The 17491-nt window shown below is 49.3% G+C and overlaps 1 protein-coding gene across 1 annotated transcript in view; it reads right to left on the minus strand.

Annotated features, from left to right (window-relative positions):
* The window catches only part of Col23a1 (collagen type XXIII alpha 1 chain), a 286567-nt gene that overhangs the window by 28968 nt on the left and 240108 nt on the right, over positions 1-17491 (minus strand). The window contains exons 6-8 of the mRNA XM_021177066.3: positions 5691-5717; positions 4268-4294; positions 3427-3453 (exon numbers count right to left, since the gene is read on the minus strand). Coding sequence (XP_021032725.1) covers positions 3427-3453; positions 4268-4294; positions 5691-5717 — 81 coding nt within the window. The remainder of the gene's footprint in view (positions 1-3426; positions 3454-4267; positions 4295-5690; positions 5718-17491) is intronic.

The following is a 17491-nucleotide window of genomic DNA, read 5'->3' on the forward strand; positions in this document are numbered from 1 at the left end:
GGTAGTAATTACTTATCTACAGCCACTAAGAAAAGCTAAGCCTTCTCTTGTTGCCAAGGGAACTGGTCTTTTAAAAAATTAGTTTATCATTATCATTGTTGTTGTTGTTGGTTTTCAGGACAGGGTTTTTTCTGTATAACCCTGGCAGTCCTGGCATTTGATTTATAGGCCAGGCTGGCTTTGAACTCACAGAGATCTGCCTGCCTCTGCCTTCCGAGTGCTGGGATTTAAGTGTGCGCCACCACACCCAGCTTTATTTTTATTTAAATGTTCATTTATTTATTGTATGTGTATGGGTGTTCCCCCCAACCCCCGCATGTATGTTTGTGCACCGTGTGTGCCTGGTGCCTGTGGAGGTGAGGAGAGTGTTAGCCTTCCTGGAACTGGAGTTCGAGATGCTTGTGACTGTGGACTGTGGTTCTGGGAACTGAATCTCGGTCCTCTGGAAGAGCAGCCGGTGGTCTTAACTGATCAGCTATCTTTCTAGCTTCAATTTTTAGTTTTTTCCCCCCATTGTGTGTGTGTGTGTGTGATGTTTGCACATACGTGGGCACACACAGGCATGCGTGCATGTATGTGTATGCATGTGGAGGTCTGAGGTTGACTGGAACCATCCTCAGAAGGTTGATTCTTCCACCTTACTCATTAAGTCAGGCTCTCTCAATCAAAGCCAGAGCTCGGTAGGCATCGATAGTCGATAGTTGATAGTCTCGATAGCCAGCTTGCCGTGGGGCTCTTCTGTCTCTGCCTTCTGAAGCTGGATTTTCAGGCAGGCCCTTCGGTTCTGGGCTCCTCGTGCCTGAACTGCAACTGGTATATCCTTTTCAATCTGTGTACCCTCCCTTAACAGGAAAGAGCTCGCTTTTCTCGTAAACTGCACTTTACGTACGGTCACTCAGTTCTCTCAATAAATGACTGGCAGCTCTCTGTAGCTACCAAAGAGTTCTAAGTCTAGACCCCAAATTAACACTGCGATTAGGTCACCCCGTCTCAGTAAATGTAAGAAGATATTCCTGTGTCCTTCAGTACTGAGTCCAGAGGATCCCATTCTCTCCTGCTGTTCCTTTGCTCATAGCTCAGAGGTTCCAGACTGGGAGCTCCGGCTTGGACTCAACTTATCAAGACAGAGGCTTTTTGATCCCCCAACCCCCGTGAGGGCTTTTACTTCTGGTTTTTCTTTTCATTCATCTCTCTCTCTCTCTCTCTCTCTCTCTCTCTCTCTCTCTCTCCAAAGTATCACTATGTATCCCCAGCCCCGGCTGGTTTGGAGCTTGCCATGTAGACCAGGCTAGTCTTGAACTCCCAGAGCTCCGACTGCTCTGCCTCCTGGTCCTTGGAGTAAGGCGTATGCTGCTTGACTTTCCTCCCTGCCCATCTTTCCCTTCTCTCCCCAGGGCTGGATGGCTGAGGTCTGACCTTGACAATACAGGGTGAGTAGGGGTTTGGAAGCACAGCACACTGGCAGGCCAGGCCCCTTCACTCAGACAGGCTACCTTGAGGACGCGGAGATTGTATCCACGATGATCTCTACTTATAAAGCCTGCGTTGAGCCGTGGGAAAACCATCTAGGTGGCAAACAGGTGGTGTGGTCAGAAACGCAGGAGGGGACTACAAAAATCACCGGGCAAAGCCACCTAACCTAGCCCAGAGAAAGGCAGCTTGTGGCTGGGTTTGCCCAATGAACCAACAGCCACTTCTCCAGCTCCTGTGACAGAATACAATGGAATGGAACGGAACAGAACAGAATAGAAAATAGAATAGAAAAGCTTGCAGCAGGTATGATGGTGGGTTCATACTGGGCGGAGTGCCTAACAGGTGTGACAGCACTCACTTCCTGCCCCTTAGGAGGCTTTCCCCAGAATCCTCTCTAAGAACCCAGTGCCAAATCGGGAGGAAGCCGTACAATACATGGGGGACTCATGTGTCTGCTTCCTAGCTGAGTGGTAACAGTCACATCAATGATAACCATATGAGGGAGTTGTCACCTGGGCCCCCAGGACACTCAGCCTGCCACCAAAAGAGAGGTCTTAGGGAACCCCGAGTGATAAGGAAGAATTGCCCATTTAAGTCACTGAACCTTTCTGTGGGGAGAGTCAGTTCACAGGTGCCTGGAACACTGGCAGGGGGCAGATATCCCTGGGAAGGAAGGAGCTTTGGAAGAAATGTTTTCTTGGTAAACCCAGGACCGGAGGGAATCCCAGTCATCACAAGGTGGGCAACCCTACTGGGAAGATTAACTTCCATAAATCCCACCTGAAATCAGTGTTTTCCGGCAGCCACAGAGTAAGGGGATATCTCCTTCTTTGACTTAAGAGAAATCTCACTGTCTGTGTGGCCCTGGTCCTAACCTCTGTTGATCATTCAACAAGGCTCAGCTCTGCCCATTAAAGCTCAGCTGGTTTCACCCCCTGCCTGCTTTAGTTCTCATCACAACAATCAACCTCTGAGGGAGATGGGGGAAGCCCACTGTTGGTATTTCACAAAACCTGGGCTCTGAGCCTTCAAGTTGTAGAGCTGGGTCTTTCCCAGCCTGACGGAGAACCCAGCTTTTGCATTCTGCCCTTCCTCCCGCCCCTCTTCATCTGCCATTCACTGTCCTCCTGGGTCCAAACAGCTCACTCATTCTCCACCTAACCCCACCTGAGCTGGCCAATTCTTGGTGTGGGTGAGTGGCCCTTGCACCAATGTGTTCTGCGGCCCATAACCTTCTTCCATGTGACCCCATGTTTCTCTGAGCAGCTAATGTCTACCTCGCAGTTTCTGTGGTCAAGGTGCTCTGCCCAGAACATTCTGGAAATGGTGAGGGCATCTTCCTAGGGCTATTCAAGTGCTCCTCTGCCAAGACTCAGACCCACCTCAGGTTCAGACAAGCACCTCTGGGTTCCTGGACCCAGGACACACAGTTGGGTGGAGGGGACATGTGTATCCTGTCCCCATGCTGAGTGCTACTGCTGCCCACCACTGACAGTTATGGTTATAATGAATCTTCACAGCACTCTGTGTGTGTGTGTCTGTGTGTGTGAATTGTCATCCTCTCCTTGTTTAAGGGCCAGGTCTCAGGGAAAAGCGACTTGCCAAGGTCATGGGACTGGGAAGTGACAGCTGAGCACTGGGCCTTCACTTTTCCTCAGTGCCAGCTGTCTTGTGGGATGGTCAGCGTCTGGTCGCCATGGTGACAAGCGTGACACCAGGACATTTGCCAGATAACTGTCATCTGTGTGGGAGATGGCAGCCTCTATTAAGTGAGGGTACCTGGGGGCTTCCACAGGGTAGACGAAGGCAGAGAGGAAGGCCTGGCTCACTTGCCTTTTCCTGGGATAAGATATGGTGAGCTGGGACCCCAGCAGAAATGCTAGGAATCCCTTATTATGATGCTATTAAACAAACCATGTGCAGTGGATGAGGGGGATGGTGCTCCATCCTTACCCGCGGGCCAAAGTCTCCTGGCGCACCCTAGAACCAAATACAGGAAGGTGAGCGGCTATTGATGTCATTATTTCTCCCCATTTCCTTTTGAACATCCCTCTGTGCTTGGACGCAAACAATAGGTGGGCCTTATTTTAAATCTCCATTTCCAATGAGGACATTGAGGTTCAGAGAGGTTAAGTAATAAGGCCAAGGTCACACAGCCAACAGATTGAAGCCAGGCTGGTCCTCATCTATGGCTACATCCCAGATAGCCAAGATCCCAGACACAGTGTGGCCTGTGGGATGGCGGCTCACACTGCATCCTCTCCCAATTCCTGAACCTTGGATTGGTGAAGCATAGCAAAGCTATGAGCTTTGACATGGTGGGTTCCGCTGCAACAGACACAAAGGAGAGAACTTCTCTTTGGTCTCAAAACCCCAGAGTTGTTTCTGTGGCTTTGGCAGTACTGGAACCAGCCTTCTGCCACCTCCCGCCCCTCATTTACAGAAGGACAAATTGAGGTCCTCACAACTGGGCAGCTTGCCAAAGCACACAGTTGTGGGGCCGGAATGCAAAGAGGAAGCTTGTCCCTGAGCAGCCACATCACCCAAGCATGACTGCATGTGGCCTCTGAGGTCTTTTCTCAGCCCTGCCACTCTGAGCTCCACTCTGGTCCCTCCTCCTGAGCCCACCATCAAGTCCACACAGATCGATTCATTCCCTTACAAGGAGCTTGGTGGGTCCTGTGTTTAATGCTGTTTAATGCTGAGTTTTTATGCTCTGCAACTGAGGTTTGGAGTTGGCTGCTGGCATCCTTTGTCAGCACACAGAATCTGGACTGCATCCCCCTCCACTTACCTTTTCCCCTTTGGGGCCTGGAAGTCCCTGGAGAAGGAAGATAGAGAAAGAACAGCGGTGAGAGAGCAAGCTAGGTTGGCTGCACTTCTGGCTGACCCCTGGCTGTGGGGCAGAGGGACCTGTGGGACTAACAGAGCTGTGGCATCTGAGTTGAACACTACACAGGCCTGCCAAGCCTTGCTGTCTCCTGGAAGCTCCACACCTGCCCTCAGCACAATGGTGATGAGGGATTGGGGTCGGCAGCAAGGGCCCACAGGCATGCTCTGAGCAGGAAAGGGCACATACACAAGGTTTTCTGCACGGCATGCTTTGTCTCTGCTGGGGAGGAGGCCATTGTCCAGAGTTGCCATCCAGTTTCCATCCATCTATACATCCACCAAACATCCACACATGCATCCATGTATCTATGCATGTACCCACCCATGCATCCATTCATGCACCTACCCATGCAGCCATCCATGTATCCACCCATGCATCCATGCATGTATCCATTCATCCATGCATGCACCCATCCATTCATGCATGCACCCATGCATCTATCCATCCATGCATGCATCCACTCACACATCCATGCATGCATCCACCTACATATCCATCCAACCAACCATCCACGCTTCCATTCATGAGTGCATCCATACATGTAGGCACCCATCCATCCATGCATGCAGGCACCCATTCATCCATGCATGCAGGCACCCATCCATCCATGCATGCAGGCACCCATCCATCCATGCATGCAGGCACCCATCCATCCATGCATGCAGGCACCTATCCACCCATGTATACAGGCATCCATCCATCCACACATGCAGGCACCCATCCATCCATTCATCCATCCACCTCCCCATACATCTGCTCACTTTCTCATTTATCTACTCATCTATGTACCCACCCATTCATCTACTCACCCATCCATTAATACATCCATCTACCTCCTACCTACCAACACCCATCTGCCTACCTGTTCACCCACAACCCATTATTCATTTAATTGTGCTTCTATTTCCCTGTGCACCTTGTTCATCGCTGAGGATGCCTGTGGACCATGGACTTCTCAAACAGGTATTAAGAACTCTTTAGCCTGATGCCATCATGGGTGTCTTGAAACTATGTTAGGCATTCTGTATCTAGGACCTATTGGGAGAGACTTGTAGACTTTGAGGGCTGACTGAACACTAGGGACCGATCATGGTTCTCCATAGCTCCACAGCATCTCCTAGGAGAGGATGCCTTCCAGGCAGAAAGCTGAAAGGGCATCTCCATGCTTACAAGTCAGCAGATGGATTTGAACACACGTGACAAATGGCTTGCTCTCCTATAGCTGCTGAACTAACTTTCCAGTCCCCTCAGGTATCCCATGGTCACTTCACCCCCACAGTGGCAGCCCTACCCCAGGACCATCTAGGATGTTGTGATCACTTACTGGCTTGCCGTCCAGACCTAGAGGTCCCTGGAACAGGAGAGAAAGCAAGGGTTACACACAGGAACATTCCTCCCATGTCTTAGGACCCCATTATTCAATGATAAGAAAGCAAAGCTGAGCCCTGAGGTCAGGGTACATCCCATGTGGCCAGGGTGGGGAGTGGGGAAGGGCGCTTGTGTGTAGTCAGCCACTCATGACCCTATCTCCTGATAACAGAGCCCCAGTTCTTCTCTAAAGCCCTCTGCCTCATTAGGGTGGGCAATGGCTTTCTCTCTTGTCATGGTAACAGGTGCAGGACTGGGATGAAGGCTGAGCCATAAGCATCATGGCTGGGACTTCAATGGTGCTCTCAAGGGGAAAGGGGCTCTTTTCCCCAATGGGATTGAACCTGGAGTTCCATGCCCTCCCCGACCCCATGGGGGGGAGAGAGAGAGAGAGAGAGAGAGAGAGAGAGAGAGAGAGAGAGAGAGAGAGAGAGAGAGAGAGAGAGAGAGAGAGACAGTCTCGAGGAAAGACAGTGCTGAGGGCTGGAGGCTGGAGCTGTGCAGCAATCCTCACACATCTGGTTCTTGGGTTTCCTTTAAGCCAGCTTGACTTGATTGACTGTCACTTAGATTGGAGGATTCTGGAAGGCTAAGTATTCTGCTGTGGCATGTGACAGTAGCAGTAAGGAGAAGCGAGATGATTCCTGGGCCAGGGCTGAGAGCAGGGCATCATAGGATGACCAGGCCTCTGTGGTGCCCGCAGAGGGCCACCAATGCTAATGTGTACTCTGTCTAACCACCTGTCTACTGAACAAGTCTCACCCATCTCCCTCTAGGGCTAGATGGGTGCCACATGGGGAGATGCTGCAGACCAGGGTTATTTGTTCTCTGCAAGCCCTGTTCTCCTCACTACTCTCCCCCCACATCCCCACATGTACTTCACTTTTTTTTTTTTAAAGAAACATTTCAGTTTAACATGTGTGTCACCTTTGACCCCAGGAGCAATGCCTGTAGCCCCACCCTTCTGAGTCTTTTCACATACTGTCCCCCTGCCTGGCTCATCTTTCTCTCTGCACATCCTCAGCTTGGTTACCCTCTTTCATGAAACCTTCCAGGTTTCTCTGCATCCTAGAGTTAGGATGTCTGTCCCTGTTCCTGGTAATACAGTCTGATGGTTGCATGTGGGATATGGCTAATGTGTGTTCTACACAAGTATCCACAACAGCCAAGAAGAAAGTTTCGTCCCTTGACTCTCGAGCACGTGAGTGAGACCTGACATGGAACATGTAGCTGGGGACAGCTTGGGTCAAACATTCCTCATCAGAAGGCCTGCCTTCTAGGCTGGGATTGTAGCTCAGTTGATAGAGGGCTTCCCTAGCATGCACAAAGCTCTGGGTTCAGTCCCTAGAACTGCATAAAAACCAGGCACGACTGTAATACCAGCCTTCAGAAACTGGAAGCAGGAGGATCCTCAGTTCGAGGTGAGTTCAAGGTCAGCCTGTCTCAAAACCTGACACTTCAAGTAGCATCACGATGCCCAACCAGTGGATTCTTCCATGCGGTGAGACTGTGCTTCATGCATACAACTATTTAACATGTCTCATTAACAGCAGGCTTGAGCACATGGAATGTTTGACTTGTCAGGGGTTTTGCATTTAGATGAGTCCCATCCCTACAAAAGCTCATCAAACATATGCAAATATCGGGCGAGTATTGTTCATCCAAGAAGCTTGGGACACACGTCTCTTGGATTTGGAATATTCACATTTACATAATGAGATATCTTGGAGATGGACCCAAGTACAAACAATGAAATTCATTTGTCTCATTTGCATATTATCCACATGTCTTGAAGGTAATTTTTGCCTGATGCTAATAATTCCGTCTGCTACTCGACACACTGTGGGATTTTCTAGGTGGGGTGTTAAGCCGACAACTCAGAGAAGTTTCCGATGTGGGGGCCTTTCAGATTTTCAGATGAGGGATGCTACCCTCCTCCGTGAGGGAGGAGGGAGAGAGAAGTGGAACAGATGACGAGTGAGCCCTGGCAGTTCGGAGCCCAGAAGGGGTGTGTTCAGCTTTGAGTTGAGGTAGCAGAAATGGTGAGGGAGAGGTACCTGGTGAAATTACACTTGGGGATTTGGTTCTAATGTGGATGTGGTGAATAAGGGGGGAGGTGAGCAGTGTGGGCAGAGAAGCTAATGCTGAAACGGGGTGCTGGGGACCCGGTCTTTAGGACACAGCTGACCCACAGCCATGACCGTCATCTGCAGAGGTGGTTCTGGGTTCGTGGCTGAGGCCTGGGTAAGAGAGGTATTCCTAGGCTTTGGAAGTAGTCCCCTTATGGGCCTCAGAGAGACTGTTGGGTAAGTAGAGGACAGTTACTAGGAGTTGGTGACATTGAGGGGGAGGACTCAGAGGTAGGTAGAGGACATCCCCTCTCTCTCTCTCTCTCTCTCTCTCTCTCTCTCTTTCTCTTTCCTCCCCCACCCCCATACAGGGTTTCTCTGTGTAGCACTGGCTATCCTGGAACTCACTCTGTAGACCAGGCTACCTGTGAACTCAGAAATCCACCTGTCTCTGCCTCCCGAACGCTGGGATTAAAGGCGTGCGCCACCGCTGCCCAGCTGAACATTCTGCTCTGTAGTCAGACGGAGGGACCTGACTTGACAACGTGCTTCTGATGTCCCTTCTGTCCTGGGGAGGATGGCAGGGGGAAGGGGAGGGCTGGGTTGCTCTGAGCTGTGAGACTTTCTAGGATGTAAACGCCCCATCTCTCCACCACCTTTCTCAGCCCCTTGGTCTGCCATCCTGTAGACTTGTCCATGGAGAGAGATTCTGTGGTCCAGAAACTCTGAGAAACACTTAGTTTCACTCTGTGAAGCAGGTTTCTTTCCCATAAACCTTGTCCAGATCATTATCTAGTTTGTGAGTTTCTGAGTGGCAGGGTTCCCAGTCTTATGAGACTGAGCTGTGCTGAGACTTAGCATAACAACTCAAGTATGAGGCTATATAGTTTATATAGTTTACAAATTAGGCATTCCCATGGGCTGGAAAAGGGCTTAAGCCTGGATTTGGGAGAGAGAGAGATGCCTCAGGGAAGGGCTAGGGGATGCCAGAAACAAATCTGGCTGTTGTGTGGTTAAAATTAAGGCAAGACAAAGTCCAGGCAGAATGTTCTGGAAGGACAGAGCCCCAGGCTGGCTGGATGCATGCTCCTGGTAGCAGGATTAGGGGTGGGTATCTCTCCCATCAAAGCAACCCACCCCTGCCCTAGACAATGGGGAATTAACCACGGGCTACTCCCACCCTTCCTGAGTTTCCTGCACGAAACACCAGGGAGAAAAGCAGCTGAGGGCAGAGAGTTGAGTCTCGCAGGATCTGGGTTCAAATCCCTCCTCTGACCCATGCTACTCTGCCTCTGGGAACTGTCTCCTGCCTGATCAAAGCCACAGGATTCAGCAGAGGTTGTCGTCACCTTCTGCCCTCCATGAAACCCCACAGCTGTTTACAAGTTTCAGTTCTGCTTAAAGTTGATTTTCTTCGAGGAGATCAGCTGGCTCCCGGATGTTTCTGGATGTTTGAGAAGCAAATAAAACCACAGGCTGCACATGGATGGAGAGCAGAGCCCCAGGGTAGGCTCTGTCTCCTGCCTCACTCAGCAATCTGGATGTTCCAGACCTTGATCTTGTCTGTAAAGTGGGAGACATGCTGTTCTCTCAGATGACTAGTTCAAGCTGAGTCCCAGGTCAACCTCCCTTTTGAATTCCTGCCTTAGATCAACCCCAAGACAGGAGACAGCCACAGGCTGATATATATTGAGATAAGGTCTCACACTGTAGCCCTGACTGGCTTAAAACTCACTATGTAGACCAGGTTGACCTCAGACTCACAGAGACCCACTTTCCTCTGCCTCCAAAATGCTAGGATAAACATGCAAACCACTACTTCTAGCGTCCCTTAAAAAAATATTTGGGTGTGTGTGTGTGTGTGGTGGTGCACGCCTTTAATCCCAGCACTTGGGAGGCAGAGGTAGGCGAATTTCTGAGTTCGAGGCCAGCCTGGTCTACATAGTTCCAGGACAGCCAGAGCTATATAGAGAAACCCCGTCTCAAAAAAAAAAAAAAAAAAAAAAAAAAAACCACACACACACACACATACACACACACAAAAAAACCCCAAATATTGGGGGCTGGAGAGATGGCTCAGCAGTTAAGAGCACTTGCTACTATTGTAGGGGACCAGGGTTTGGTTCCCAGAACATATATAATACTTCATAACCCTTAGTAACTCCAGTTCCAGAGATCTGCTGCCCTCTGACCTCCATGGGGACTAGGCAGACACACGGTGCACATATATACACACAGGCAAAAACATACATAAAAAAGAAATAGTCTTTTAAAATAATAAATAAATAAATTAATAAATAAATACATAAATAAATTTATTGGTTTTTCGAGACAAGGTTTCACGGTGTAGCCTTGACTGTCTTGGAAGTCACTCTGTGTAGAACAGGCTGTCTTGAACTCACAGAAATCTGCCTGTCTTTGTCTCCCCACTACTGGAATTAAAGGTGTGTGCCACCACTTCCCAGAGATTTATTTTATTTGATTTTTTTTTTTTTTTTTTTTTTTTTGAGACAGGGTTTCTCTGTGTAGCCCTGGCTGTCCTGGAACTCACTCTGTAGACCAGGCTGGCCTCGAACTCAGAAATTCTCCTGCCTCTGCCTCCCAAGTGCTGGGATTAAAGGCCACGCCCAGCTTTATTTTATTTTAAATTATGCATATCTGTACTAACAGAGGCCAGAGAGGACGTTGGCTCCCTTGAAGCCGGAGTTACAGGTAGTTCTGTCCTTCACAGCCCCAGTGGGTTGTACCTAAGCAGGGGTCCATGGAGCCATCCCTGAGATGGGGTTTCCGTCTGGGGCTCTGTCCCTGGGGCCTCAAGATAATCAGGCCCTGAGAGCTGTGGAGCCAGCCACTTCCTGTTGGGGAAGATAAGGGCTGATGCTTCCCGATGCCTCCTCCAGGGCAAGGATGAAGGCAGTGGGGAGGGGGTTATCTCAGAGTTGGTCCTTTGTAGTTTTCTTCTCAAGACAGGGTTTCTCTGTGTAGCCTTGGCTCTCCTGGAATTCACTCTGTAGACCAGGTTGGCTTTGAACTCAAAAGGTTCACCTGCCTCTGCCTCCTGAGTGCTGGGATTAAAGGTGTGTGCCACCACTGCCTGGTGGTCCTTCTTGGATTTTTAAAAATGTATTTATTTATTTGTGTGAGTGTGCGTGCACACATATGGGGTTCAGAGTCCGACATTTGGGCATCAGCTGTCTCCTTCCAGTTTGTGTGTTTTGGGGATTGAACTCTGGTCTTCAGGCTTGACAGTGAGTGACTTTACTCGCTGGACTATCTCCCTGGCCTTTTTTTTTTTTTTTTTTTTTTTTTTTGGTTTTTTTTCAAGACAGGGTTTCTCTTTATAGCTCTGGCTGTCCTGGAGCTCAGTTTGTAGACCAGGCTGGCCTCGAATTCAGAAATCCGCCTGCCTCTGCCTCCCAAGTGCTGGGATTAAAGGTGTGCGCTACCACGACCGGCCTTTTTTTTTTTTTTTTTGAGACAGGCAGATATTGGCCTTGAACTCTTGATGCTCATGCCTGCATCTCCCACTGCTAGGATTGTGGGTATGTATCACTCTGTCTAGGTTGAGTGGGTCCTTCTTACCCGGCCTCACCTTCCCTGAGATGGGCAGGAAAAAGCCAAACCAACAAACCAGCAATGTTTAGATGCATACAGAACCACTCCACCCAACCCGAGCTGGGGGACTGTCTTGCTTTCTAACTGTAATTAATGCTGACAGCTCCTGCTGGGGAAATGGAGCCCTCAAAATGCACTGGGTTGGGGGGCCCCTGGATGAGGGGGCTTACCAGGATTATCAGTTCAGGGCCTAGTAATTAAGCCCCAGATGTTGACGATTCATCAAATTACAAGGCTGGTGGGGTCTGAGATCCCAGCCGGGGAAGTGTGCATTCCTCTATGAAGGCTCTGTGAGTCTTGTCCCAGCCTTCTATAGGGCTGGCCAGCGGGTGGGAGTAGGGGGCAGGCCCCTCCAGGCAGGTCAGCCCCATATGGTTCTGATTTCTCAGACCTGGCTGTTTGCATACACATGGACTACAGTTCTAGTCTGTTTTGAAACTATTTCCCAAACTTGAGTTCCCTGCCCCAGGGCAAGGGAAGAAAGGGTCTCAGTGTGGAGGTCCAGCTGTGGTTTGTGCCCTGCTTGTGGCCTGCTGCTCTTTCCAGAGACCCTAGGTCTGGGTGCTTTGCCGAGTAGCCTCTGTACCCCAAGTCGTAGCAAGCTCAAGACACACAGGTGTGTCAAGTGGCACGAAGCTGAGGGCAGCTATGAATGCAGCCAGGTATAACATTGTAAACTTATTTAAACTATTAGTTTTTTTTTTGTATTGTGTTTATGAGTTGATCACATCATTCCCAAGTGTGACCTTTGCAATAGATGTACAGTTGAGGGCTGGTGAGATGGCTCAGAGGGTAAAGGTGCTTGCAGCCAAGCCTGACAACCCAAGTTCAATTCCTGGAACCTACATGGTGCAAGGCAAGAACTGACTACTGAAAATGGAATTGTCTGCTCATCTCCATAGGAAGACATAGCATGCATAGTTTCTCTCTCTCTCTCTCTCTCTCTCTCTCTCTCTCTCTCTCTCTCTCTCTCCCTCTTCCCCTCCCTTCCCCCCCACCCCCCCACACAAATAAGTATTAGATGTACAGATGATGACATCATTGTGCAATGTCAAAAGCTAGAGGTTTTGTCAAGTATCAACCACAAGGTTAAAAAATAAAAACAAAACCCACTACCACAACAAAAACCCTCAAACCAACCAAATTAGCAGCCATGTTGAAAACAAAAACAAAAACAAAACTGGACAGTTCACTTCACTACACAGACTTTGGAATTGTCTAGAAAAGCAGGAAGGCTTCCCAGCCCCTGGGACATGCTCTTGCCCTCCCAGGCCTGCACTGCCTTCTCAGGGTTACGGCCCGAGGGCCCTTGCTCCACTCTTTCCTTTTGCTTCACATCCGCTGGCTGCCTGGGAGAGTGACCCGCTGGGTGTAGGGGCACGGGTGTGCAACCCTTGGCCTGGGCCTCTTTCAGCCGTGACACTCTGAGCCATGGAAGCAGCTGGCTTCTATTTCGTGGCGAGGGCTTGCTCAGTGAGTGGCCCGTGTTGGCTGGAAGCAATTACATCTATGTCCCCATCAAACACAATGGCTGGAAGAGGAGGTATTTAAAGGACTAAGCCTTTGAACTGATCCCAAATATCTGCTTAAATTACTTATTCACCCTTTCCTGGTATTTGGTGCAGAGGAACACGATTACCTTGTCAGGTATCAGGAAAAATTGCCCCTCTTCGGGGAGAGGGAATAAAGGGCCTTGATTCCCAGTGGGTGTGGGAGAGTGGAGTTTGAGACTGGGGAGTTGAGCTGTGCCTGTCTGAGATGCTTGTGTGCCAGGGAGCACTGGACATAGTACACAGGCTGGGGCATCCTTTCAGCACCAAGCAGCCTGCTGTGTGACTCGGACTCTACTGTGGATCCAGGGACCAGTGACAGAGATAGCTCATAGTTGACGGAGGCTCTGTGTGTTCTGCACCTCCTGGTTCACGAGCAGAGCCCCTGCTTTGTCTGTGGTCTGATGGGGGTACCTGTTTCTCTTCTCCCTGCCTACTCACGCAGGATCTCCTAGGCTGCCCTCCCTCCTTCTTTTGTGTGCAGGACTGATTCACACGAGGCAGTGCACCACAGGCCTCCCTCCCTCCCACCCCAGCTCTCCTACCCCGAGCTGCAGCACGGATCTTTCTTGATTTCTGTAGACAACATAGGCATAAAAAGTAACACCACCAGCAACAAGGTTGCAAACTGTATGGCTCTAAAGTACACAGCAAAGTTAGGTTCCCAGCTTTTCTTGGATCTGCTGTGAGGATTGCCCTGCATGGGCTGATGTGCAGGACTTCATTCAGACCCACCCAGTCCACCTAGCCCACGCCCCAGTTCGTACGCTTTCCTGTTGGCAGGTTTCTAGTTCTTATATTTATTTATATATTCTAAATACTGTTATATAAAACTATAATTCTTATGTATACTAATTACATAATTAATATAAAAATATATAAAGGAATTAAATTCTAACTTAAAATATAAATTAACAATATTAATCATATACAAATATAATTGTTATATTCTTATGATATATAATTTTTATATTATGATATTATTTTTCTTTATTAGGTGATGCATGTGAGCTCACGTTTCAGGAGCTGAACGGTCTCTTTGGTCCTTCTGTACTCCTGAGCACAACTCGCCTCCCTCCCAGACCAGCCTCTTCTATCGATCGTGTCCATCCCTGATTTTCTGAACAGACAGACAAGGAATGGGATGACATGTTGGCTACGCCCCTGTCCTTAGACCTCAAGAACAAGCTGCCCATTTCTTCTTGGATGCTTGTGTCCTTTGGATAGAGAAGTGGAGCGGGCAGGATGGCTCTCCTGAGACTAAGACATCAGAGGAAGGGAGCAGTTGACTCCTTAGTGAGGCTGGCTGCCTCAACCGAGTGCTCCTTATCAGCCTGACTCTGTCTGGGGGTGGGGGCTTCTGAACCTCACTTTTGTCAGCACCCACCTGGCTTATGCTTGTTTTTTGGCTTTTCTTTTTCTTTGAGACAGGGTCTCACAGGGTCTCACTGAGACAGTGAGTCCTGGTTGACCCAGGACTCACTCTGTAGATCAGGCTGGCTTCAAACTCAGTGATCTGCCTGTTTATGGCTGAGATGAAAGGTGTTTGCTAGTCGCTTTTCTGTGTTGAGGAAGGGTTTCACATAGCTTAGGTGAGTACCATAATGCCTGTTTTTTGTTTGTTTGCTTGTGTTCTTTTGAGACAGGGTTCTCTGTGTAGCCCTAGCAGTCCTGGAACTTGCTCTGTAGACCAGGCTGACCTTGAACTCAGAGATCTATCTCCCAAGTATTGGAATTAAAGGCACACACCACCACTGCCTGGCTTTCATGCCTGTTTTTTTCTATGTGGCGTAGGAATTATTCCCATAGGGCTGGCAAGATGGCTCAGTGGGTAAGAGCACTGACTGCTCTTCCGAAGGTCCTGAGTTCAAATCCCAGCAACCACATGGTGACTCACAACTACCCATAATGAAAACTGACACCTTCATCTGGTGCATCTGAAGACAGCTGTGTATTTATGTATAATAATAAATAAATCTTTGGGCCAGAGCAAGCAGGGACTAAGTGAGCCAGGCCAACGGGAATGAGCGGGGTTGACCAGAGGGAACAGAGGTCCTAAAAATTCAATTCCCAACAACCACATGAAGGCTCACAACCATCTGTACAGCTACAATGTACTCACATACATTAAATAAATAAATAAATAAATAAATAAGTAAATCTTTTCCAAAAAAAAAAAAAAAAGGAAGGATCCCCATAGAACCCAAGGCCTTATTTATATTAGGCACCCAGGCTACAAAGTCAGCTACATTCCAAGCCTCCTACTTCAGTTTTTGTTCTTATATCACACCTCCCTTCCCTGAGGCTGCAGCCCCGTCTCCCGCCTGATGTGGGTTTGCAGGTAGGTGCTCACAGCTACTAAACCCTCCTGACACTGACCACAGCCTAATGTGAAGCTGGAGCTGAGGTGACTTGTGGATCAGTCGTAGGCTTCTAGGATGGATTTCTTGCTACTACCTGTAAAATGCCAAACTGCCCTGAGCTGAGAATAAACAGTTGTTGAACAATGTTTACACATGACAGTGATTCCATGAACGAAAGGTCCAATTTCCCACCAGCCCCGGTGTCTGAACACCGGTGAGCACTAGGGGGCGCCCTTGGTTTGTTATCTGCTAGTGAAAGCCAACTCCTGCCCTGGTGTCACAGCGCTAGAGGCTCTGTACTTAGTATGCTCACCCAGGCAAAGCTTGCTAGCCTCAAGGGCTCCCCCTGCTGGACTGAATGATTATATAGCGACAGGAACTGTCATTCACTGAACCCGGTATGAGTGCCCAGTCCTGGAGCTCCCAGGAACCATCCACTTGGATCTCCTAATTGCTACCAGGGATGCAAAGAACATAATATCTATGAGGAGTGAGATATGCCTGAGATCGCACAGTCTATGAGGACCCCAAACTCATTCTTTCTCCAGTCATGGGAGGCTGCAGGAACAGCTTCCTGCTCACATACTGTCTTCTCTCCCAGTCTTTTTATGACTTGGCCCAGTTCATGTCTGTGAACAGGCTCCTCCACGCAGTAGGCTGTGTGTGGTGAAAGGAGAGGTGCCAGCCAGCAGCCAGTCTGCAGGTACCACTCCATGGCTGGTTGCTGGCAGCCAGTAAGCAGACGGCCCATCCTCCTCTGCTGGTCTCTTGTGGCACTGTTTCCTCTTCCATAGTGACCTGTGGGCAGGAGGCCCCTGTACCAGGAAGGTGCAGAAACAGGAGAGGGTGTGCGGCCCTGGAACCTGAGCAGCGGACCCAAAGCGCAGGCCCCATGACTGCCTGTGGTCATCTCTCTTTCCTTGGCTGCCTCACACGCGACATGATGGGAAACTGAGGAATGGAGAGCCAGACCCCGACCGTGGCAGGACTGAAGAAGTACCTGTTTTGTTCCGCCGCCTGGGGGAAGGCTGGGGAGGAAGCCCGTATGGAGGACCTCTTCTGCAAGCTCAGCTGGCTCTGTCTTTGAGGTTCCAATCTGGGGACTATTATGGGGGACTCAGGAAGTGGGTGTTCACCCCTCCTCCCTCTGCCCAGCATCTTGGGGGCTGGGAGCTGCCCCGCAGGGGTCAGATGGGAGTGAGCCAGGGAATGTTAGAATTTAAGAAAGCATATGAATTTGGGGGTATTACAGATGAATCATTTAACTAATTACATTTTTACAATCAAAGCTGTTTTTGAACTGGAAGAGCGTAAGGAAGCGTCAGAGTGTGTGGTGGTCATGGCTTTTTTTTTTTTTTTTTTGGTTCGCCTGATTAATTCCAAACAGTCCAATTGAGTTATTCACTTGGAAATTGGTCCCAGGCTGGGGCCCTGTCTCGAAGACCACATTTCAGCCCCGAGCTTATTCTGTCCTTTGGGACCTCAGCTGTCGATGCCTGACTGATGTTGGAGGCTTTGCAGGTCCTGCCTCCCTGGGTACTGTGAGTTTAACCAGACGGGGCCTGTGGGTGGTGCTCGGTCCTGGGAGATGCCTGCGTGAGGGTTTCTGATTCCAGGGGGACCTGCCTCATGCCCCATGAAGATCTGATTCCTCATTAAAAATTTTTATTGTGTTTATTTATTGTGTGTTGTGCGGGTTGAGAGTGTCGTGGTAATTACTTGAAGGTCAGGGTCCTGGAGAGTGAACTTAGTGGGCTGGCTTTGCAGCAAGCACCTTTAGCTGCTGAGCCATATAGCAGGCCCCAGATCCTAACAGAAGGTTTTTGCTCAGGCTGAGCCTCATTTCCTGGCAACTCTTCTATCTCAGTTTTCAACTCTAGCTTTGTCAATAAACTACTGTAGACTTCTCCTGGTGAGATTCCTCCTTCCTTCTGCCTCTGCCTCAAAACCAGGAGACCTTTAAAACATGTGGTGGGAGGAAAACATTATTTAAAATGCTGGTCATCAGAAGTGTTTCCGGAGGCTGGAGGTAGAGCGCAGTGGAAGACTGCCTAGTGTGCAATTAAAATCTATTTTCAATTTCTAGTACTGCTAAACACACACACACACATACACGCACACACACACAGAGATACACACACCACACACAAACACACACAC

Source organism: Mus caroli, unplaced genomic scaffold (assembly GCF_978045245.1).
Source record: "Mus caroli unplaced genomic scaffold, Mus_caroli_1 scaffold_13, whole genome shotgun sequence".
Classification (NCBI taxonomy): domain Eukaryota; kingdom Metazoa; phylum Chordata; class Mammalia; order Rodentia; family Muridae; genus Mus; species Mus caroli.